The sequence below is a fragment of the Alexandromys fortis genome, unplaced genomic scaffold, assembly GCF_014885135.2.
Source record: "Alexandromys fortis isolate MF-2015 unplaced genomic scaffold, M_Fortis_MF-2015_v1.1 scaffold_33, whole genome shotgun sequence".
NCBI lineage: Eukaryota > Metazoa > Chordata > Mammalia > Rodentia > Cricetidae > Alexandromys > Alexandromys fortis.
This window is the reverse complement of record NW_026067917.1, coordinates 2,126,805-2,152,301: the sequence shown is the minus strand read 5'-3', so window position 1 is coordinate 2,152,301 and position 25,497 is coordinate 2,126,805. Positions and strand designations below refer to the sequence as shown.

At 47.6% G+C, this 25,497-nt stretch overlaps 1 protein-coding gene across 2 annotated transcripts in view; it reads right to left on the bottom strand.

Moving 5' to 3' along the window:
• Cacnb4 (calcium voltage-gated channel auxiliary subunit beta 4) overlaps nt 1–24,567 on the bottom strand; it is a 249,431-nt gene extending 224,864 nt beyond the window's left edge. The window contains exons 1-2 of one of the 2 annotated variants that reach the window (XM_050139961.1): nt 24,302–24,567; nt 23,778–23,861 (exon numbers count right to left, since the gene is read on the bottom strand). In XM_050139961.1, the coding sequence (XP_049995918.1) occupies nt 23,778–23,861; nt 24,302–24,361 (144 nt within the window). In that variant the 5' untranslated portion in view covers nt 24,362–24,567. Of the gene's footprint in view, nt 1–23,777; nt 23,862–24,066; nt 24,222–24,301 lie in introns of those variants that run through there. The other variant, XM_050139962.1, reaches the window with a different exon arrangement.
• Between the last annotated feature and the right edge of the window lie 930 nt (nt 24,568–25,497).

The following is a 25,497-nucleotide window of genomic DNA, read 5'->3' as shown; positions in this document are numbered from 1 at the left end:
AGGAAGGAAGGAAGGAAGGAAGGAAGGAAGGAAGGAAGGAAGGAAGGAAGGAAGGAAAAAGGAGATCTACTTTCCATTGCCAAGTGCACTCTCTGGAAGAGACTTGAGGCAACATTCAATCAACAAAGTCTCTTATTTCATAAGTAAAGCACAGAACTAGTTAGTTAAAGTCACTCTAGCACCAGAAAAGGCAAGACTGTGAGGGAAAAGGTGGGGCAGGCAGCACAGGGTGCTGCGAAAGGTCCTGGAAACTGCAGTACACACAAACAGTGAGCAGGATGGAGAGTCAGGCGAGGAGCCCCGAGAGATCCCATGAGACAGGAACTGAGCTCAGAAAGACAAGACAAAGCAAAACTGTGTGGGCATCACATTGAGAGCCAGCCGGAGGTCAAGAATTCCAACGGACGGGCTGTTACAGCGGGGAAGGACTCAGGTCCGGAGACTAGCTTGCTCCCCCAAAGCTTCGGTGCTGCCAATACTACCAGTGATCACCACCACCACCATTACAGTTTTACCAGCACCAGCTCCTTATCATCACCACCACCGTCATCATCTGCACCAACTGCAGTTACCACTGTCACCACCTTTTCCACCACCACCTCCATCACTGCCACCACCATCACCGTCACTATCGCCACCACCACCATCAGCAACCACTCTTTTCCTACCACCAACACATCCTCCACCACTGTCACCACCGCCACCTTAACGCATCCCCTCCAGCAGCAAGCAGCAGTTCCTGCAGCATTGCTACACTCCAGTCAGTGCCTTGTCACCATCCTCACAACCCTCCCCTCCACCCATCCTTACCACCACATTTCCTCCGTGGCTCCCATGCATCACCACCCCAACACTGACCCTCACTACTACCATCAGCCCTCTAGGACGGTGGTTCTCAACATCCCTGATACTATGACACCCCCCATGTTGTAGTGATCCCCCCCCAGCCATAAAATGATTCCGTTGTTACTGTAAATTTGCTACTGCTATGAATCATAATGTAAATATCTGATATGCAACCCCTGGGGGTCTCGGCTCACAGGTTGAGAACCCCTGCTCTAACGTGTTCTCTTCACATGCACAGAGCACCTGCAGAAGGCTTGAATTTGCGGTACATAAATTATGACTCACAACCTATTTTAAAAGGGATCAATGAGACAGCTCAGCAGATAGAAGTGATTTGCCATGCAAGTCTGATGACCTAGGCTTGATCCCCGAAATAGAACAAGAGAACCATCTCCCGGATATTGTCCTCTGACCTTCATTGCTATGGTTCCCTCCCCTGCCTAACAATAATAATTTTAGAGGGAAATATATACCTTGAATTGTGCTTTTAAAATAAAATATTCTTCCCAGAGGACACATATACATTATCTCATTCTTCAAAATTCTCACAGCTCCTTTTGGGAGGGTATCATCACCCCCATTCTCTAGGGGAGGAAAACGAACCTCTGGACTATTCTTATTTGCTCAGGGTCACACAAGCGCAAATCCATGCAGCCTGGCTGGGCACATGCCTGTGATTTCAGTCCTCAGGAGACACAGCGGGAAGAAGAGTCAGTCAAGACCGTCTCGATCTACATAGAGAGATCCTGCCTCCAACAGAGTAAGTGAAGCAGCCAGGCCTGATGCTCCTGTCCACCTGCTTGCTGCACAGCTGATCCTCCCAGCAGCTCTGCTGTGCTGCCTGTGAGGAGAATTAAGATACAGCCAAGTCCTTGCTGGGCTTGCCGTCAATGGGAGAGGCCGGTGAACGGATTCCAAAACAATGCACAATGCGAGAGGCGCTCTGCCTGTACTACGGGAGGAAGAAACTAATTTTGTCTGGGGGTGTTGGAGAGAAGATGGGACATTTATGCAACTGTGAAGGAATGAGCGGGAGCTCTTAGAAAAGGCGGTTGAGAGAACGGCATGGTGTGCAGCAGTGTGAACCCCATACAGTCACATGTCCGCTGTATCAGTGACCAACACAGCCCACTAGCTTTGTGCAATTTTCTTCCTAATCTGCTTTCTAACAGGATATTCCAAACCCTGCCCTAGGGATCTACCCCTGTTGCCGCCTCTCACGACCCCAGGGTTAAGCTCTGGCTGGCCTTCCTGACAACCTCCCTTGGTCTAGGTTGAGCCATACACAGACGCTTCTCTTCCACAACCTTCCCCTACCTTCTGCCCAAATTTCAGAGTCCAATGAGCCTTCTTCAAGAAAGTAAGGGTCAAAAGGATCAGGTTTGCAAGAACTGTGATATCTAATACCTGATTCTAAACAAGACCAAAGCATCGGCCACAGGATGGACAAGAATGCAGGCCAGTGACAGTCCCAAACAAACGGGTTCCTCCAATGTCCTCTACAACTGCAGAAATGGTCTCACGAAGATCCAGGATGGGAAGCCCCAGTTACAATGACTCTCCCTGACACCAGGTCCCCTAATGCAGGGTTTAGGGTTTAGTTTTTGTTATATCTTTTTGGAAAATAGATCAGGAAGGAAATTGCGCAAAGGGAGTTGGCTGTGGTGGCCTCTATTACAGTGGACATGAGACTATGTGGTTTTCACTTGTTCGCACATGCAAAGATTCTTGAAGTTATTTCTTTATGGTTGAAATGTCAGGTCCATAAGTAACATTTATTTCCATGTTTTCTACTAACGCCTGTTTCCCCTTGAAAAGACCTTCATATTTTGGATCATACTTAAACCGTCTTTTTCAGTAAGACACTTGAAATCACTCTTAAACTTCTTAAGATTTATGTGTATACACGTTTGCCTGAACATACATACATACATCCACCTTGTGAAGGCCCGGTGCCTATGGGGTTCAGAAGAGGGCATCAGATCCCACAGAACTAGAGTGATGGATGGATGTGAGGCTGGAAACTGAACCCAGGTCCTCTGCAAGAACAAGTGCTGTTAACCACTGAGCCACCTCTACAGCCCCCAATACTTCAGCACATTTAGGTTCTAGCGGCCTCATCCGTCAACCTGAATATAAAGGGAATACCAGTTGTCTGCATCTTTGGACTGGCAGAACGGAGGAAGAGGAATGAAGAGCACATGGGGCAGTTTGTCTAGTAATGGAATGAGGTACACAGAGGAGGGTCAGCTCAGGCTGGCCTGCCAGCTGAGGACCGCTAAAGGTAAAGTTCCTGATGAGAGGTGAGGAGTGAGGAAGAGCTCGGCGGTTAACAAGCACAAGCTAGAACATCCTGGAAAGAGAAACAAAAAAGGTAGAGGCAGGACGAATGGTGATTATTCAAAGGACATAAAGGAGATGAGGGAAGGAAGGAGAACCAGCCTCAAGCTGGGGATGAAGCACGAGTTTGGCATGAGTAAAATCGCTACAGAGTCTTGTAGGCCTCGGCAAGAAATTTAAATAATATTTAACCCCAGCTGAAATCCATTAAACATTATAAAACAGGGATTTGAATTGTTTGTTTCATACATTACATTTTAATCATGTTTCCCCTCCCCCAACTCCTCCCAGATCATCCCCTTCTTCCTACCTACCCAACTTTATATTTCCCCCTCTCAGAACAAAACAACAAAAAAATTCAAAAATCAAAACAAACAAGCAAAAGACCCACAAGACAAAAACTGCTAAAACAAAGCTGAAGTACACACACACACACACACACACACACACGCACGCACACACACACACACATACACAATAGAATTTGTATTGTATTGGTCAATATTCTTGGGCCTAGCCCTGGAGTATGGCTGATATACCCAGCAAGACCCCATTGCAGAAAACTGTCTTTCTCATTGTCAGTGGATATCAATTACAAATAGTTTCTTGGTTATGATTGGGACCCTGTGTTCACTTCCTCCTCTCAGAGCTGGGACCCCCGCCCCGGGCTTAAACCTGTGTGGGTCCTGTGAATGTTGCCACAGGCTGTGAGTTCATGTGTCCGTCAGCAAACAGAAGAGAATGGACATCGGGAAGAAGGAAGAGAGACTGAGAAGATCAGAAGAGAGTGGGAGGTCAAGCTAGGAACCAAGATGCAGGGATTTCTGCCACACGATGAGCAGAAGGACCATTCAGCTCCTCGCTCCCTCCGCTATCCTCACCAAGTTCTCCGAGAATCAACATTTGGGGCAGATGTGCTACAGCATATGCAAATCCTCCATTCATCTACATCTGTGATTGTCACAGAGTTCCTTGAAGCTGCCTCTAGAATTGCTGCAGACAGCATTAAAGAGACGCCAGATAGAGCCCCCACCCCACAGCGCATCTCAAAACGCACTGATTGCCAAGGATGACATCTGCAATTTCTTTGAAGATGTCTGTGCTAAAACCACACTACTGGGATGAGGCAGAGGCTGCCTGGCTGGACCCAACATTTATTCTCTCCTTCTTGCCAGAAATAGATCTGTCCCCATTTCCAGCCTTCACGTGGGAACTTAAAAACCACATTCCTCGGCCTGCTTGGAAGGCGAGATAGCGTCGTGACAAGGTTCAGAAAGGTAGATCGTACGCAAAAGAAATAGGTTTACCTTCTAACCTTCTCTTTGAAAACTGCAGTTCCTTATTTTTTTTGTTTACTCTAAGCTGCCGAGGAAGCAGGGACAGCAATAGATGCCCACTGGACTTAAGTGCACTCCAGACACTGAGAACCGCAGGACCATCCACAAGTAGGTTCCGGAACCACCACTCTCTTGTAATGAGGCTGCCCCACCACCCTCAACTGCCCACCCACCTGCCTATGGAAAGCTAAGTGAAAAGAAACAAAACCAATTACTGTCTCCTCTGGTTTCCATGCTACAGCGGTTAGCGTGGCCCTAGACAATGTGTCAAGAGCCAGTACTTGACCTTCATGTCGAACAAGCCCTCCTTTGCCACCAGACTCGTCACTCTAGTGGAAAGAGAACACCAACCCCCAGGTAATCCAGAAAGTCAAAGTACAACAAGTGGAAAATAAACCTGGGTTGTAGCTCTGAAGAAGCGTTTATTATTGCGGCATTTCCTAACATGTCCTGACTAACAAATCCAGATGGGAAAGAGTCACTCAGAAGTCTCCCTTGGATTATCTTGGACCAGTAAGCTCCACTCATAACTTGGAAGTTTTGAAAAATGTTGGTGTCCCAGGTCCACTCCTAGAAACCTGACTTAGTTCGGCTGAAATACAGACAAGGTTAAGGATTTGTACTGATCTGGCAATTCTAACAGACGGATGCTTTAAGAATCACAGACGTTGTGACCCATACAGGAATAGCTGCGACATATTTGTCTGTCTTTATTGAACTGTCCGACAGCATGATATGAAATGCCATCTGCACGGCAAGATTTATGAAAGAACTCCAGGGTTTAAGTATTCAGAATATAATTTACTATCTTACGCAGTTTCAACTCTGAAAACAGAAGGGATTTCTCTCCGGTTTCAAAATAGGAAATACAGACACTTTTTCTAAACAATTATGTTTTCACCCCTGGACATTTTAAATCTTACAAATGACCTAGAAAGTTCACAGTCAAGCCAGTGAATAAGATAGCTGCTGCCATACATGCGCTGTGTTCAATGTGCTGTCTTATCTGTGTTTTCTCCTTGCTTCATGGCATCGACTTGTGACGTCACCCAGGATGACTTAAATTCCTTCCAGAATAGGACAGGATTAAATATGTTTTTGTAGGAACGTGTGCTAGTGACCGGAAGGACGGTAGGATGACAAAGAGTCCATATACCAGCTTCCTAGGTACAGCAATCTACTAGGCTCCAGCTTGAACAAGTTCTCACAGTCCTGGAGGCCACAAAGTCCAAACTCAAGATTCTAGCAACTTCATCTCTAAGTGAGGAGCCTTTACCTGGTTTACAGACAATGGCCCTCTTGCTGAGTCCTTGCCAAAGAGAGGGAATTCTAGCCGCTTTCCTAACAAAGATACTAATTTCGTCATGAGACCATACCGAATTACTCTCCGAAGGCTCATTTGTCCAAACGATATCAAACTGTTCAGAGATTTAATACCTGTGAATTTGGAGGCAAAAACATCCCATCCAGAATGCCAAGGCAATTTGAAAACACATGATGTCAGTCCAAAAATATCTGCTAGAGTCTACTCATTAAATAGTTAGTATCACTTAAAAATAGAAATCCCTGCCTCGTCTACTGGAAAAAGAGGCGATCTTGCTGAGCTCTACACGCAAACGTCAGACCCTGAGATGAATGATACCCCACAAAGTTGACAGCGGAACCTGCAGTGTTTTCTAATGACAAGACTCCACCTTGAGGCTCCACCCACACACACACACACACACACACACACACACACACACACACACCTTCAGCAAAGTCCCAGTATGGCAACTTCTGCTATTCTTTCTTACAGATTTAGAGCCCCATTAGTTACTTGCTCTTCCTGGAGCTGTGATCATCACAATAGCAGAAGCCACGCATCTCCTCAGCAGATTCCCTCTTAATAGCTTCCTGGAAGCATCTCTGAGAGAACCCGCTCACATTTCACAAATACTTCACTCCCTACAGCCCATCCTATTCTTTGCGCATCCTTCCATGCATATGCTTAGAAGTTATAAATTCCAGTACCGTCCCAAATTTATCTTTTCTGCCTGCGATTTTTCTCCATAACATCTCTTCACTCCATAGCAGAATGTCCTCGTCAAAGGTTCTCAAGTCACTGAAAAACCCAGGTAAGGGACACGGGCTTTCTACAAAAGCCAAGGATGGGCTGATGATATGATACTCCCAGTGTGGGCTGTTTGGACCTACTGAGAACTCTGAAATAAGAGAGACTGGAAAACCACAGGAGCAAAAACTTCATCACCAAAACTCCTCCTTGCCAAGTTAGGCCGCAGAATCCAAAACCTCTCTCCTCTGATGCAAGCTGTAAAACCTAGGAGGGGTTGCTCTCTTCCCTCATTCCAAATTTGTCCAACCCCAAATCTAGAAGAAATTAGGCTACAAATAGACCAAGAAGAACACAGGCCAGGTTGGCTGGGTTTCCTATCAAGCTTATCAGGGCAGATCATGCCTTTTGGTCTAACTGCAGCCCCATATAGCTGCCCATTCATCATCAAACAGAACCCCATAATACATGTGTCACATATAATTTACACAAAAGCAGACAAGCTTTTCTGCCCCTAAATTGTTGAATACCATGTTTCTTACCAAAATGAAAGAGTTGGCCACCATCTGTAGACCACAGATATAAGGTTATCTACAATCCTGATTGATGGAACCTTCTAAATCACCTAGTCAAACCCTCACCAACATTCTACATAAAGGAAAAGAGAGGCCCAAGAAATGTTCATTCGAGCGGCCACCGAGGAGTCAATATTTGGGTGGCATCCCAGTTCCCTGCTTAATCAGCTATAGGACACCTCACACATTCCTCTCATTAAAACAGGCAGTTCCAACAGAAATCCCAGCCCCAGATTATCGGCAAAATTTTATTAAGGATGGATTTGCTACCAAGGCAGTAATGGTGGTATCACAACCATGTGAACATATTTGAACACTGTCGAACTGTCTAGAAAAGGGTAAGGATGTTTTCACAACCCTTAGCCACCCAGTCCCTCAGGGAAGGAAGCACAGAGAACATCCCCCTCTCTTGCCTGAGTCTAGCCTACTCTTGGTGAACTGGTCTTCTCTCCCCTCAACTGGGTCTAGGCCAACTTCAGCCTCATCACCAGGAGCAGCCAATGGTTGCTCTGAGATCATGTCACAGTCACAGTGTGGCTTATGAGAGTTGATTCCTGCTAATGAGATTCAAGAAATCTGTGTCGAGTGTGAGTGTCAAGGGGCCCTGGAAATGTTTCCTTAAGAAATATATACAAACTTCCTCTCTTTTATTATTCTGCAGGAACCAAGACAAAAGAGGACTGTGGATACCTGGGAGACCTCACAGCTACTGCTGCCACCAGGAGAGGGGATACACGGAGGCCTCAGCTGGCACACAGAGCTGCACACTGAGGAATATCATGCCAAGAAAACAGTAGATGGACAGAGAGACCCTGAAGCATGGCATCCAGTTCTGATCTTACACAGTGTGACTCAAGAATCCTATGCTGCGCTTTATCCAATCTTGGTTTCTCTTCCTTTGCAGTGGGAAGATTCCTAACACACACAGAAAATAAAGCTTGAAACAGACCAAGTCTGGTCTCATCTACTTTTTTTTTTGGGGGGGGGGATTTTCGAGACAGGGTTTCTCCGAAGCTTTTGGTTCCTGTCCTGGAACTAGTTCTTGTAAACCAGGCTGGCCTTGAACTCACAGAGATCCCGGGTGCTGGGATTAAAGGTGTACACCACCACTGCCCTGCTCATCTACTTTCTTAAACTATCTTCCTATCTAGTTTTTCTGTTGCTGGAATAAACACTGTGAACAAAAGCTTGGAGTGGAAAGGACTTATTTGGCTTACATGTCCCAGGTCACAGTCCATCACTGAAGGAAATCAGTACAGGAATTTGAGGCGGGAGCTGAAATGGACCCATACTGCTCACTGGCTTGCTCCCAGCCTCATGTTCAGCTAACTTTCTAACATCTCCCAAGATCACCCGCCCAGGGACTGTACTGCTCAAGGTGGCCAGGGCCCTCTCACATCTATCATTAGTCAAGAAAATGAGCCACAGGCTTGCCCACAAGTCAGCCTGATGGAGTCAGCTCTTCAGCTGAGGTTCCTTCTTCCCAAACCACTCTAGCTTGTGCCAAGCTGACAAAAGAGGAAAAAACAAAAACAAAACAAAAAAAAACAAAAACAAAAAAAAAACTAACTAGAACACTCCCACCAGTGACACCTAGGCACCCCAAACCCCCTACCCAAGGTTTCCTATCCAGTATTGCTGCCTTCTCCCACCCTTCCTCGTCTACTGCCTCGCCTCAAGGGTAATTTATACACAGGCTGCCACTGAGCCTAGAAGGTGATACAGTTTGCCTGTATCTAATCAAGCAGGTCAGGACACCCTGTGGGAGACCTGCTACTGGCAGCAAGTTCTGAGTTCCGTTCCGAGCAAAAAGCAGGACGATGCCTCAGCCCCTACAGAGAGATGCAGGGAACGCTGCAGAGGCTGTCCCTAGCAAGGATCCCGAAGATACAGGACACCATCAGCGCCACATAAGGACTGAGGATACTGTGTGTCCTGGAGAGGAGGAAGTCTTGTCCAGAGAGACTGGAGAGCACAGAGCTAAGAAACGGTATCTTCGAGAGCTGGAGCAGTAGCAAGATGCCTCCCTGCACGTCTGGGAGCACATTATCAACCAGGAATGCTAAGAGCAAAACACCACGGTCCTGTGTCTCCACGTGGAAGAGGTGGTCACGCCTCAGGCACACTGTGCTGCAGACACAGGCAACAACAACGTTCTCCTCCGCTCCTCTTTCCCCGTCCCACATGGGACATCAGTGATGGCCGGTGCAGACACAGGCTGGTGGGATACAAGGGCTTGAGGATTACACACGGGAGAATTTAACAAGTGAAATTGTGGAGCAGAATGCCAGGACCACACCAGGGAAGGAGAACAGCGCGCATGCGTGCGAGTGCTTCCAGGAGGAGCAGGTTCCAGGGAGCTCTGGCAGATACATATCAGGAGGAGGAGCTCTCCCACCCGTGGGAGAGCGGGTCCCGCCCCTCACCTACCTCTATGCAGTGATAGTGGCGTGGACACCAGAGACCCGCCCCGCCCTTCTCCGGCTGCTGGGGGGCAGGCAGAAACCAGGACTGACCAACTCAGCTACCACCCAGGCCCAGATCCAGGACCTTGACTTGGCCCACCCCAACGCCTACCCCATCTATGAGCGGCTGGAGCCCGTGAAGGGTTGGGCCCTGCAGAACCATGGCCACAGGGTCTCCATGACTCTGGGCAACAGCAGGATGTTTATCAGTGAGGGTCCAGTATCAATGGTCGTAGAAGCCAGAGGCCCTAAACCAGACCAATGACTTACTGCAATAAAAGCTGTTTGGGCAAAAGGGTGTGCTGTGTGACACCGAGCACCCAGGGCCACTGTGGCAAACCAATATGCGATGGAGAGACAGGAAAGATGGAGGAACGAAGTGGTACAAACACAGCGACAGCTTTGACTGGTCTAAGAGAAGGCGGCTGTGATTGACAGGGGACCAGGTCATTGCCAGAGGGTCAGCGAGATGTGCTTTCTTCTTCTTGAGATAGGGTATCTTTGTGTAGCCCCTGGCTGTCCTGGAATTCAATCTGTAGGCCAGACTAGACTGGCCTAGAACTCAGAAATCTGCCTGCCTCTGCCTCCCAAGTGCTAGGATTAAAGGTGTGTGCCACCACTGCCTGGCATTTGTTTTTTTTTTTTTTTTAAAAATCTTAAAATAATTAAAATTTTATCTTTTATTTTCTTTTGGGGGATCACAGGGGCAAAGGGCAGACATGGAAAGACTGAGAAACAGGACTGGAGAGATGGCTCAGTGGTTAAGAACACTGCCTGCTCTTCCAGAGATCCTGAGTTCAATTCCCAGCAACCACATGGTGGCTCACAACCACCTGTAATGAGGTCTGGTGCCCTCTTCTGACCTGCAGGCCAAAACAAATAAATAGATAGATAGATAAATCTTTAAAAAGGAAAGAAAGAAAGACTGAGACACAACTGGGATTGGGGTGCATGATGTGAAATTCCTAAAGAATCAATAAAAAAAAATGTTAAAAGTGGAAGAGTATTATAACAAAGGGAGTGACAGGAAGAAGAAACCAGGGTTGAGTTCAAGACATAGCGTGCATGCATAGCTACGCTCCTAGTGACAGAGGCCCGGGGGACTAGGGAGGACATCGGAAATGGACTCAGGCAGGTAGACCTGTATTTTTCAACTACCTATTTTATTGTGTTGACTTTTTTTTTTTAAGACGGTGAAGGAAGCACAAGGCAAAGCGAGTCACGGGACAACAACACATGAGGGCGAGAGCAGCACCTCCTGAGACCCCTACACCCCTGGTGTTTTTTAAACAGGTTCCTCCTCATTAACCCAAAGCATCTTGGAACTCTTCCCATTTCAGATAATAGAGGAAAAGCGAAGAGTCAGGTGTGTGAACACGTGTACGTAGGGGCAGGAAGCCACACCTGTGCAGTTGCCCCGACCCTCCACGGCCCTTCCCGTTCCTTCTCAGCTGCTTCTCCTCCACCTGGAACCCACCCTGTGGTACAGAACACCAAGATCTGTAATTCCAAGGTCCATGGTTTGGAGGGTTTTATTGTTTTTGCTGTTACTTTAAAAGGACGAAAGATGTGACAAGAAGCATAGACAATGGGGGACATCTTAGCCCATTCACAAACTGGACACGTCTAAGTCTCACTCCTGACAGCATCTTTATTTAAAGAGCACTGGGGAGTGGGGCAGCGGTGGTGCACAACTTTAATCCCGCACACCGGCACACTAGGAGGCAGAGGTAGGCAGATCTTTGAGTCCGAGGCCAGCCTGGCCCACAGGGTAAGTCCCAGGATGGCCAAGGCTACGCAGAGAAACCTTGTCTTGAAAACTCAAAAACAAACCAAAAAAAAAAAAAAAAAAAAAACACTGGAGAACTGACTTAATGCCACTTGAATTGCATATTTCGAGTGGCAGATACTATACACACAGTTGCACAGACAATGTTTGGAAACCAATGTCATGACTTTCTGCTTCTCGTCTTACATAAACAAAAGAAACATCCTGAGTGATGGCACTACCACGTGAAAATCTGAGTGCTCGCTAGCACAGTCCTTAACGCGGAGACCAAGTGAATCAAACCTCCCCCCCACAAAACGAAGTACCCCTCAAGCTTTCTGAAATTAGCAGAGACTATTTGCAGCCGACCTATTTCTCTCCCACACAACTGTGTTGATAATTGACTTCTGCCTCCAGGGAAGCCCTGAAATATAACTGAGCGCACCTGCCACATAGAGAGTACATTTCTGCCCCCCCCCCCGCCCCGTAATTCCTACAAATCCTGTGCTGAGAGCTGGACTCAAAGACTCCATCCTCTCTGATTTGGATTCCTCAAGGAAGAAATATTATAATTACCAAAGATGCATTACTATAAAAAATAATAATAAAGGTAAAATATAAGCATTTTGAATTCTAAGTACTGAAGGCATTTCTAGTATTAAAAATTATTGAAATAAAGGTGGTAACTGTTTTAATGGTCTGACACTTCCTTTTCACACTGTGGACAACATCCTGTTCTATAAAACTCTGGCAGCTGGAAAGAAGGCTCAGTGATTAATGATACTGGGCTGCTCTTACGGAGGACCCAGGTTCAATTCCCAGCAGTCACACGGCTCACAGCCATCTGCAATTCCAACACCAGGGAATTGCATGCCTTCTTTTGGCCTCCAAAGGCACTGTACACACAGTGCACAGACAAACATGCAAGCAAAATACCCAGGCGCATAAAATGAAAACATTTGAAAATTCTTTAATGTCTCCTGATGACAAAGAAGCTGGGGCTAGGGGCCTAATTTCCATGAAATCAAGTGGTTCTGGAGGGCGGGGGGGGGGGGGGGCAAGCAAACAAACAAAAATATTCACCATCAACAAGAACACAGCTCCAAATAAACACAAGGGTGCTCCATCCCACTCAATACCATGTGACCAGGCATGGTTCCCTGAAAGGCAAGTCCATTTCCAATGACAAGTCAACACCACAAACTGGCTCCAAAGCCGCCACGGAACCCCTGGAGTAAGAAACATGTCCATCAAAACAGTTCCAAAAGGACACATGTTATCGCGCAATTCTAGTTACACGAAAAAGAACAGATGAGCATACAGTGTCGCTTAGCTGATGCCCAGGTCTAGAGAGGGAAGGAAAAGAATAGGTACTGGTGAGAGAGCTGTGGGTGATGAAAATAGATCACCTCTTCTGTTCACACACACACGCACACACACGCACACACGCACACACGCACACACACGCACACACACGCACACACAAATACACACACGCACACACACACAAACACACATGCAAACACACACGCAAACACACATGCAAATACACACATAAACACACACACGCAAACACACACACGCAAACACACATGCACAAGCACACACACATAAACACGCAAGCAAACACACACACGCAAACACACACACACAAATACACACACACACACACAAATACACACACATCAAATACAAAGACAGTGACTGCAGCCAGTAAGAAGCACAGCCATTTTCCCTACTTGTTTGATTCTCAACCACAGTCAGTCAGCACGTGAGCCGTTAACAACAACAGCGGGCCATTTGAAAAGATGAGGGAATGATAAATCAATTTGCCCAAAGTAGCATGAATTTCCACCACTGCTCATTTTCTGTGTATTAAAAAAGAAATGACTAAAAAAAAAAAAATTCCCTAAGAAGTTTGGAAAAGGTATCATTTATAGACACCATCGGTGGCTGCCTAAGTTTACCACTTCTGGTGATTCTGGCAGCCCAGGGGGAAAAATATGTATATTATTTTCAAGTTTGTGTTTATAAAATATTTCCTTTCAAAACAAATACTGCTACAGCAACTAAGCTGCCGCCCTGGAGAAAGATACATCTACCGACGGGGAAGAAGATGGAGCGGGACACGAAGAAGGCGCCATTTGTCATCTAAATGAGGAATAAGATGATCCGGAAGATTCCATAGCTGTCAAACAAGCTCTACAGCTCCTACCTAATTGATGCTTTCATTACCCCAAATACAAATACCGCGTGTCATCCCTTCAGATTCAAGTATTTACCTCTATTCTATTTATTTGCACAATAATCAAGCTAGGTTAAAGAAACAGGAATGTTTCCAGAGGACCGTGTTTACTTTAATGCAAATGAGACCTACCGTCAAGGAATTCTGATGCACTCTTTATGATCGAGCCAGGGTTGATAATGCTTCGGTGTGCTCTGATTTGAACACAGGTTGCCATAGCACACAGCTTGCTGTTATTGTTACTTGAAGGCAATAGAGGCATTCCCGTAAAACTGCATCTGTGATGTAGCTTTTTCATGGATACAAGCCTCAATATTTCTGGTCGGCTATGGTTTGGATAAGTGTCTCCTGAAGGTTCAAGTGTTAAGGGCTTGGTATCCAGGGTGGCATTTCTGGGGAGGTGGTGGAATCTACGAGAGGTGGTGTCAGTAGGAAAGGCTCTAGGCCTGTAGGGAGGTGCCTTTCAAATTCCTAATAGAGTTCCCTTCTCTTAGTGTGGGGCTGAGGCAAACAATCTTGTCACCACAAGCTCACACCATGGTACTTGACCATAAGCCTCAAAGCAACAGAGTCAAGTGACCACGGTCTCTAACTTCTGAAACAACAGGCCAAAATATGTCTTTTGTCTTTGTTGGTGCTTAGGATCAAACCTAGGGCCTTGCACGTGCTTGGGAAAGCATTCTACCCCAGCTCCACCTTCTTTTCCTAAGTCCATTAGCTCAGTATTTGCTGCAGTGACAGGAACCACACAGACCCTACCTCTCTGCAAGACTATCTGACTCCCGCAGTTAAATCATGTGGCCTGGACTTTCGACGCACCTCTGCGAGAACGTCCAGCCTTCTAGAATGAAGAGCACAGCATTCGGCTTCACTGTGCTCTGGGTCCATGAAGGACGAGAGCATACAGCTGAGAAGATAGGACAATGCCAACTGTTTGAGCCAGAATGTTCTTATGGGGCTAACAGCGTGGCTCTTCTTAGGGCTTAGCAGCTTGGTATTTTCTAATACGGAGAGGAACTGAAGAGTCTATGAGTGGGCGGTTTTGTCTTCTAGTGGCTAATGATGGAAACACTTGTGTAACACACCAGGTTCAAACTCCATAACCCCTTCTCAGCCCAGACCCTGGCTCGGGCTGGGCAGAAAGCTCTGGCAAAGGACAAGCAAACAGTGGTTGCACTATTCCGATATCCTTGAAAGCATAGCAGGGAGGGTGCCACAGACTGCAAGGTGCCCTGCTTGTCCCATCCCCAAGTACCAGTAGACTTTCCTCCTCTCCAGTGATGCTGAGTGAGCCTCAAGCTGCCCACCTGCTTCTGAGTCTGAGGTTGAAAAATAAAACCAAGAATGGGCAAACTCTAGGGAAGGCAAGCTCAGAAGACCCATCGCCACGTCTAGGAGACCATGGTAGAAGATCTGGTTGGCAGAGGTCAATCTCATGAGTTAGTAGACTGGGGAAGACAGATTTCTACCCAGGGGTTTGATTAAGCAAAATTCTCCCCAATTCAGCTCTTGTTGAGGGAGGGGTAGCCTACCCAGGAACAATGCTGTATGGGACGGCGGTGGGGCCATGACCAGGTGGGGGCAAAAGCAAAGCCCTCATTTTCAGCTTAGCGCTAACCACAGTTTGCTTTAATTTCCTAAGAAGCTTAAAGCTTGAATCAGAATTTACTCTAAATGTCAACAAAATCTTGCCATTCTAAACTGAAGAACATATAGCTGCTTATTCTACAGAAATGGAATTTAGTGACCTCCATGTGTTAGAAACATAGAAAAAGAAAGAGGGGGAAAGAGAGAGACTTGGAGCTAAGCAAACAAATGGGTAACTGGTCAGCTGCCCAGAAATTGATTTTCCAATCACAACTTTCATCTATTCAACTCCATTTTATTCAAGCCCTAAAGCAAGAACAAAGCAGGGTTGACCAGGAGAGACGTCAATCTCTTTCTTGATTGATCAGATTGCAGTTTGGGGAGCTCTACCCTACAGAACATTCTCAAAGGAAGCGTGAAGGTTTTCTTAGATGTCATTGTACCTGGGCCGTACTATTAGTGCAAGACCCACTTACATACAGCACAAGAAAGAAACGTCCGCCTTTGTTATGAAAATAATTCTTTACTGTCTGCTGTGCAGTAGCTAAAATATAAAAAAGGGTTATAGCCACATGGCTGGCCTTGCTGCTCCTCCCACCCCACCCCATGGCCCAGCCCTGCAGGCTGTTTCCCAGGCTCCCAGGCCAGCTGGATCCCACTTGGACTGCCAGTGGCCATCTGAAGGGAAGAGGGGGGACCAGGAACCTCCATGTTTTTTGGCCCAAGTGGCTACTCTGACAGAGGCAGCATCTTCTCATAGCTTTTGTGCCTACCAGCTTGACTCCTCTGGGTCCACCACCTGACAGCTTCCTCCACTGCTTTCTTGAGTAACAGTGATGGTGGTTTGGGGCTGAAGAAATGGCTCGGCTGTTAATGAGCACTGGCTGCTCTTGCAGAGGACCTGAGTTCATTTCCCCAGCACCCAGTTTACAATCATCTGTAACTCTAGTTCCAAGGGATCCAATGCCCTCTTCTAACCTCCTCGGGCACCAGATGTGCACTTGGTACCCAGACATGCATGCAGACAAAGCACCTAAACACATAAAATAAAATAAAAATTTAAAAACAAACAATCAGAAACAGCGAAGGTGGCTTCATGCTGTAGCTAATTTCTGGGCCCAGTTTCTTCTGTTTTCTCTCATTACCTGTTTAAACATGTTTCTGTATTCGAATCTGGGGGTTGTGGAGGGGGAAACACAGGTAAGTTTGATAGGGTGGAGACTAATATAATGACTAGTTAAGTAAACAAGCAAATAAACAATCCTTTGTGAACTGTGAACACACAAGCAAAAAGTGCCATCCATGAGAGGAACAGTAGGAAATCCATTCTCCAGACCTCTGAAGGGACGCCTTGTTCTTCTGAGTACCTACAGAGTAAGGACCCTCCTAGAACCAGGCCCACACCTATAATCACAGTTGAGGAGGCTGAGACAGGGGGATGCGGATTCCACACCAGCCTGAGCTACATAACAGCGCCCTACCTCCAAAGGAAAATACTTAGATGAACTCATGAATTAAACGACTATACTAGGCTTGAAAGAGGAACGAGCCCCATATGTCCTTCTGTGCATCTTGAATTACAGGTCTGTGTCCACCGTCATCACCCAGGGTTAGAGTGAGTGTGCTGCGGTGAGAATAAGGAGTGTGAGCCAAGGCTGTCTCAGGTCTACCTCTCATCACCAGCCTGAACTTTCCATCTCACGTTGGGCCCATGTTCTAGCTGTCTCAACGCGAGAAATTGAAAGTTTTTTTTTTTTTTTTTTTTGCTTCTGCCGTCTCTTCCTGCTCTAAAACGGCGTGACTCTAAGTCTGTGGATAAATTTGGCATATCAACATGCCTCTAGGCCTATGATTATTCTTAGAGCTCTCACAAAGCAGGTACCTTCTGTTGACGAATTCACATTTCATCAGAGAAATGTGTATGCAACCGGCACCCAAATTATAACCCGAAGGATTTCTCTGCCAGCTTGTTTTATTATAGTATCAACTCAGAATCTGCATATGTTTTCCATCCGCAAATACAATGTTGGTTCACTGAGTCACTGGAGGGATCATCTGATTAGCATACCCTAAAATACACGAGGTTTCCACAGACGGCTGCAGCCATGTCGTCTGTCCCACAAGCTCTTTTTCCTCAGCGTGATGTCATTACGTCTGTGGAGCCTCTTTCTATTTTTCCTTTGGGTGTGTTTGTTTTGCTCTGGTTTTTGAGACGGGGGTCTCACATTGTTACCTGAGCTGGCTCTAAACTCTGGGACTCAAGAGATTTCCGTGCTTTTGCCCCTTCAGGAGCTGGGACTTCAGGCATGGACCACCACCACACCAGGCTCTTTCTAGTCTGAAGTAAGAGGAAGCTGAAAACTCACCAGGTGGGACCCGCGAGATGGCTCAGCAACCAAAGAGCTTACCATACAAGCCTGATCATCCAGTTCCATCCCCAGAAACCACATTCAGGTAGAGAAAGAGACACAGCTCCCCTAGGTCACTCCTTGACCTCCACAAGTCCACCAAGGCAGATATACACATTCACACACATGTCCACACATACACGCACACAAACAATATGTTTTTTTTAAATAAAATCAAATACTCTTCTTTGCACACATGAAGCATTTATTTATCCTTTACTCTGTCACACAAAATTGTAATTTGCAATATGATATTCATGGTGAGTTTAATTTACCCATTTCTCTTTACTCACATGGAAATTGCCTTTTGTTTTGTTTGGTTTGGTTTGGTTTCTCTGTAGCTTTGGAACCTATCCTGGAACTAGCTCTTGTAGACCAGGCTGGCCTCAAACTCACAGAGATCCGCCTGCCTCTGCCTCCCGAATGCTGGGAATAAAGGCATGTGCCACCACTGCCCGGCTCAGAAATTGACCTTTGTGCTACATCAAAATATACTCTCTGGGCTCTCCGGGACTGAGGAGATGGCTCAACTACATTATGACCACTTCCTGCTTTTTCAGATAATTAGGGTTGGGTTCCCAACACTCAAACCAGGAGACTCGCAATTGCCTTTAACTCCAGCCTCAAAGATCTGATTCCATCTTCTGGCCTCTGAAGGACCTTGCACGCACATGGTGCACATACAGAGAAGCAGGCACACAAACCTTCACGTCAATTTTAAAACATGAACAAACACTTTCCACCAGTGGGATGGCTCAATAAGAAATGCACTAGCTGCCAAGCCTCACGGCCTGGGTTCAAGCCCCAGCACCCACATGATGGAAGGAGAGAACTGACTCTTACAGATTGCTCTCTGATCTCCACATGCATGCTGCGGCATTTGGACTTGAGAGCACACAAACCCATCCATTTAGTACATTCCTAAAAGTGTTTTTGTTTCGTTTTCTTAGACACGGTCTTGGAGTGCGGAGCTGGACAGATCCTGAGGGTGGCCAGCCTGCCTAGCCTGGATGACAAGTCCCTGGTCCCAGTGAGAAACTCTGTCTCCAAATGCAAGTTAGATGGTTCCTGAAGTACAGCACTGAAGGTTGATTGGGCTTCATAGACACACTCACATGTGCACATGCACCTACATACACCTGCACACACATGCGCACATGCACCTACATACACCTGCACACACATGCGCACATGAACTTATCCACACCCATACACACACATGTGCACATGAACTTACCCACACCTCTACACACATATGTGCACATGCACCTACCCACATCTGCACACACATATGTGCACATGAACTTATCCACAGCAACACACATATGTGCACATGAACTTAACCACAGCTGTACACACACCTGTACACACCACACACACACACACACACACACTTTCCCTTTCTGTTCTTGAAATGGAGTAGGCTCTTGAGGCTGTTTTACCTTATGCAATACAAAGGAAGTAAGGGATTGCTTCTAAAACTGAAGCCTAGGACAGTTGCAGATGTAATCTTTGCTGATTGGGATGGCCCAGTTTAGACTCCAGCCCTCATAACATCGAAAAGTTCAAACAGCCATGCAGGCACAGGTGGAGGAAAAGCAACCCCCCTGCCAAAAGCCCCAGCAGAGTTCTCTCAGCTGGTAGCCAGGACCAACTGCCAACCACATGTGAGAGGCTATTTTGGACCTCCCCACCATCCCTGTGCCCATGCAATATCATGCAAGGCAGAAGAGTATCTGGTCAGTGCTCAGAAATAAATTATTTTAAGCTATGAAATTCGGGGTCAGGGAGGTTTGGTAGGAAGCGGTCTCTGCCTTTCAGCAGAAATTCATCCCCGAAGTCATCCTCTCCATTCATTCAAATGGGCGATGCACTGCAAATGGGCGATGCCCAATGCCAAGGGTGCAGAGATGGAGTGCAGACATTCCCTCCCCCTCCTGGCGCTCGAGTCAGTCGGGGACAAACGCTGAGAGAGATCTAGTCTGTCTTGAGTTGCAGTGGAGAGGTGCCACTAGAGATGAGCACCGGCACGTTGTTCCAGAAGCACCTCCTTAGAAAATATACCTAGTCAGGGAGCTTAGAAAAGGAAGTCAGACTAAATCCTTAAGCTGAGGCAGGAGGACAGTCATGAATTTGAGGTTAGCCTGTGCTACGGAGTGAAACAATATCTCCCCCTGCCCCCCAAAAAAAACCACAAGATCTAAACTCTTAGATCTTGAGGAATATTAAAAGCTAATAGTATAAGAGCAGGACAAAGTCCTTCACACAGGCACTCAGCATGTGCAAAGGGCCTGAGGCAGGAGGATGGTGCCTTTAAGCTCTGAAGCCAGACATAAGAGATCACCAGATAAAGGCCAGACCCTACAAAGGGCTTCATGAAAGTTCGCTCAATAAGAAGAAAACAAAGCCGGGCGGTGGTGGTGCACGCCTTTAATCCCAGCACTCGGGAGGCAGAGGCAGGCGGATCTCTGGGAGTTCGACACCAGCCTGGTCTACAAGAGCTAGTTAGGACAGGCACCAAAGCTACAGAGAAACCTTGTCTCGAAAAAAACAAAAAATAAAAAGAAGAAGAAGAAGAAGAAGAAGAAGAAGAAGAAGAAGAAGAAGAAGAAGAAGAAGAAAACAAACCAACCCCCTCATCCGATTTCCTTTTCAAACCCGAGTGGGAAGAGGGCTAAGTTAATACTCTGCCATCCATGACACAGGCTCTGTGAGACCCGTGCACAGTCACTGGTCACTGTGCCTGCCTGCTGCCACCTTCACTGGACTGTTTGTGTCCCCTTTGTCTCCACAACTCGATGATAAACATCTTAGAGTACAAAATCTAAGCCCCTTCATTCTTCTCTCACAGTGCCTATCCGTGAGCCGGAGACAAACAAATGCTGAAGTGCTTCTCCAATACGTGAGCAAGCCACAGACACAGGCTCTATCCACAAACAGCCTATCGGAGACCTCCTGGGAGAGAATCCCATGGCCACTCCACGGGGAGAAAGCTGTCCCCGTGATAGCAGCATCCACTGGAAGTTCTTGCTGTAAAGCATCCTGCCCTTCTAACTTTAGAATTTCGTCCTTTGTGGAGAGCAAGAACACGCCTTTAGACTGTGTACACGCTGAAACATCACGGGTGCAAGCCATTCCTGGGTGATCTCCACCACCTGACTGTGTGCACTCTGGAAGGTCACGGGCTTAAGTCCTTTGGGGATCGTCTGCCTTCCTCTCAGTAGCAAAACAGTTCGTCTTCTCACCTTTCCTCAAAGAAACCATTGAGTGTCTCCCTGGATCCGTTCCAAACCCTCATGCCTCCTAAACTGGGGGAGCCAGCAATCTAGCAGACAGGGTAAAATGGAAAAACTTTCTGCGGGTGAGGCTCAGAGGAATGGCAAAGCCTTCCTTTGGTTCAAGTCTGAGGGTTCAGTAGCAATTGACCCAGGTGCATATCAACTATCAACCGCAGCTAGCAGCCTGAGACTGCCCCCTACAGAGACCTTAGGAGACTAGCTAAGCTCTCCTTGTGCCAAACACAGTAGTTTCTGAGCGTTGTAGTGGGTGCCCTCCATCAGAGTGAGCACAGCTCACCCGGTCCTGGCTTTTCCACATGTGTGTCTGTCATGTCAGTATCTGCCATTTCTTCATTCCCAGTCAGGTTTCCAGGACCAAGCTATGGACGACCAGGCAGCCCCTCTCGGTATCCTTGTTTTCAGACCAGCTTGTGTGTATATGCAAACACTTCCGTGTGCGTGTACACACAAAGGCAGCAAAACACCCGCCGGGCCAAAGGAGGAAAACTGTTCTCATTATTAAACCTGCGACTGCCCCTCTTAACGTTTGTCTAGTCTTCCATATCTGGGACAACGTACGGAATATTTTTAGTGAACGTTCTTCCTCCATCAAATGTAAATGGGAATTGAGCAGAAGGTGAAACATCACCAGGAACTTCCAGCACCTCACAGTATGGAGATATTCAGAAGCTGGAGAGGGTTCAATGGGCTAATGTGCTTGCTGCCAACTAACGGGCAACTGAGTTCAACACCTGGGACTCAGCACCTGGGACTCACATGGTGGAAGGAGAGAAGAGACTCTGCGTGTTGTCCTCCAACCTCCGCGTGCACACGGTAGCCCCACCCCCACACAATCATCAACCTATGTAATTTTAAAGTTTTAACTATTTAAATATTAATAAATCACTGTCACTCTTTAGAGGGTTCTGTTAAAGGGTTTGTCCATTTGCATTCAGAGGACACTATTAAACAGCCATTCATAATTATTTCTCATTCCATCCAAAAATATGAATCTGTCCTTCTGAAATGTGGCCATTTAGAGAGGTCTATATGATGCTATTTAAATTAGATGATGCTTAGCGGTGTGTTGTGTTATGAAGGTCCCCCAAAGTAGATATTGTTTTGTGCCAAAGTTAAGAATATTATCCGTTACAATTAATTCCTGAATTTGGACCATTTTATGAGATCAGTAACCCAGTTTCAGAAAGATTTATGAACTATATTTATTCTCAAAACCTGCACTGGTCTAAGTAAATCTCAAAACTATCTTTGCAATATATTTGTTATGTTGTTAAGCCTACATACAGCAGTCCACTCTACAAGATTGCGGGGTTGTGTGTGTGTGTGTATAGTTTCAACTATTTACTGACATAAAATAGGAAACTATTATATAGGATAGTGTTAGAAAGGATACTGTTTTATTTGGGCTCAGAATGTAAAGTAGAGGTAGTGTAAATTCAAAGGTCTCACTCTAACAACTCACAGGATGCATCACCGTACAGTTAGTCTTTCCAAGAATCTGCACTACCAAAACGAGCGCCTACAAAATAAACATAAAGAACTCAAAGAGTTGCATAATTAAAAAATATTTTAAGCTGAGCAATGGGTTCGCCTTATCAAATACACAAATCATCCCTGCTCTGCCAAGAGGGTGGTGTGTGCTTTCACAAGGGTGCAGATTCCGAACGTTTGAATAATGTGAATGCTTAGTGCACGCACACCACACTGCGTTACAAATTGATAGCCAAAGGTTCTATTTCTGCAAAACGCACAAATGTGCAGGGAAATATTACCCAAATACGTTTTATAGACCTTTTAAGAGCTGTCAGAGCCCAATTTTGAGTCTAAATCGTATTGTACTTTGAAAATGTGCTTAAACTAATTATCAAAAAAAAAAAAAAAACCGCGGCTGCCATAGTAATTTAGAATCACACAGGACACCACGCTCAGGGTGACCTAGAGAGAAAAGTATTTCTCAAGGTCACTCCTGCAGCCCAGGGCAGAACCTGGGATAAATGCTTCAAGGGGCAATGACCAGACTCCCTAACCCACCAGGAAGGAGCACACTCCAAAGAGGGATCAAGGTGAGCACTTCTGCGTGCCTTCTCCAGCATCCAGCGGCTCCGAAGGTTCCATTAGCAGCACTGGCTAGCGCGAAAACTGAGGGCCGATTTGCTTCCTCAAGGTGACAAGCACTTGAGGACCGAGCTTTGCTAGCGACCTTCGGTTCGAACTACTTGCCCCTGACCACGAGTAAAGCACCCAAAAGCAAGCGCGACGAGGTACGGAGCAGCCAGACCCAGGGAACAGCGCCCGCGCTGGCTTATTTAGGTCTCACCAGACCGCTGGTCCCGTCAGTCCGTAATTACGCGAAATCGATGAAGCTGTGCCAAAATGAGACTAAACTTTTCTGTTCAAAGTATCTTCCTTTTGGCCAGAACTCAGAGAACTCTCTCAAGAATGTGAAAGTATTCAAAATAGGACAAAGACCGGAGAAAATCCTCTAACTCTCAGCGCGCATCAAATCAGGTCACCCGTGTCCCTCCGTGCACCGAAGGTGGGCCAGGAACACTTCTAGCTCCTAAATTCAGTGTTCTGGACCAAGGTCCCTGTCCGTCCCAACCCAAGTCCACAAGCACAAACTAACTTCCCAGAGCGACAGAGTGACGTCGGGACGCGAACACTAGGAAGCCACGGTAGCAGGAGAGGAGAGACGGGGCTGGAAGCAGACGCTGAGGTGGCTGGACCCCAGGACTAGGGAGCGGAGAGCAGAGGGACGAGGACCGAGCCCCGAACCCCGAGCGGCGCGCACCGGACTCATGCTCGGGGCAGGGGACCGCGCTGGGTCCCGGCTCCCGGTGGCCGGGCCTCCTACCTGTCTGAGAATGAAGCTGGTGGAAGTAGTGCTGCCATCGGATCTTTTCAACCTGCTCCTCCGGGTCGTGGTGCCTCGGGCCACCTGAACTCAATAAAAACCGGGGCCAGAAAGAAGCCAGTGAGGACTGCAGCGCGGAACCGGGCGGGCTTGCGGGGCTGGAGTCCTCCTGGGGAACATCACCCCGGGGACCCCGAAACCCGCGCCCTAGTCTCCCCGGCGCCTCCCAACGCTCCCATTCCCACCCCTCACCCCGAGCTGGTCTCTCCCCGCCTCCCCGAGCACCCACCACATCCATTAACAAAGCGTCGCGGGTGCGGGGTCCGAGTCCCCAGCATCGGCGACAGGAGGCTGCGGACTCTGGAGCCCGAGCGCTGAGCCCGGTAGCCGGGCTAGGAGGAGGGGAGAGGGGGGAGGAGCGGGCAGGAGGCGCGGAGGAGGGAGCCGCGGCTCGGGACCAGCGCCCCGCACTCGCGGCACCAAGGCGGGGCGCGGGGCGGCGCGGGTGGAGGAGGGGGCGGTACCTGCGAGCTGGGGGAGTGCGGTCCGTCCGCCGCCCCGTTCTTGGCGTAGGAGGACGACATGGTTCAGAGGCGCCGCATGGCCCTCGCGGTGCGGTGGGCGGAGGGTGCGGGCCCCGCGAGGCCCGGTGCGGGCGGAGGGGGAGGCAGGACTTCCCTACCCGGCTCCTGGCCCCGCGCCGGCTCGCGGGCCGCCTGCCCGCACTTCGCCGAGCGCCGCACCTTAAAGGGGCCGGGGCGCTTCCCCCGCGCCCTCGGCGAGCTCCAGGCCAGGGGGCTTCTCGGCTCTCGTCTCACCGAGCTTTAGGGAGAAGTGCTTTCCCACCCTAAGAGCGCTCGACAGCAGAGCTTTCCAGAGGATGGAGGGAGGGGAAAAAAATCTGAGATGGGGGTGGAAGGATTAAAATAGTCTGCACAGTTTAAAATGAGACAAAGGTGGCACGGTTCATGAATCAGGACTTGGGGAGGGAAGCTGGTGCAGTGTGGCGGGGAGTGGGCAGAGTGTGTGTGTGTGTGTGTGTGTGTGTGTGTGTGTGTGTGTGTGTGTCCCTGCACTCGAATTTGAAAAGGACAAGACTGACTCCTCCTTCCGCGACTTTTCTCATCACCCCACTTTGGTAAGGCACAGGGTTTTGTGATGCTTTTTTATTAGTGGGATTTTGTTTGTTTGCTTGGTTTTGGTTTTTTATTGGTTGGGCAACTCTACCCTCGGAGCCACGAGTTACACACACCGAGGCAGGCGTGGGAGAGCCTGCCAGCCGGAGTCAGACTGGAGATGCAGCCCCACTGGAGACCGGAGTGTCCTAAGTAGTTTTGAAGGTCACAAGACCTGATAAAAAGCAGGAGTTGGCCCTGTGCCTCCCATTTGTATAGCTGTTTCCAGGAGAACGAACTCATCCTGAAGTTCAACCTTGCTTCCCTTCTGCAAACCCATGCAGACGTACTTGAGATCAAATTCAAAGCAAGGGGATCCTAGAAGGAAGAAATCTGAAATAATAAAGAGGGAAGAAAAATATGTGAACTCAAAAAAAAAATAGATTTTAACTACAGTTACTGCTGGAGAAAGTCGTCATTAACTTAGACATAAAATCACTAAGTCAGTCCCCCTCGCCCTGCATTAAAGTGTTTTATTTACTTATATATTTACTTACTGTGCTTACTTTTCCATCCATTACACACTTTCTTTACAGTTCCACCCC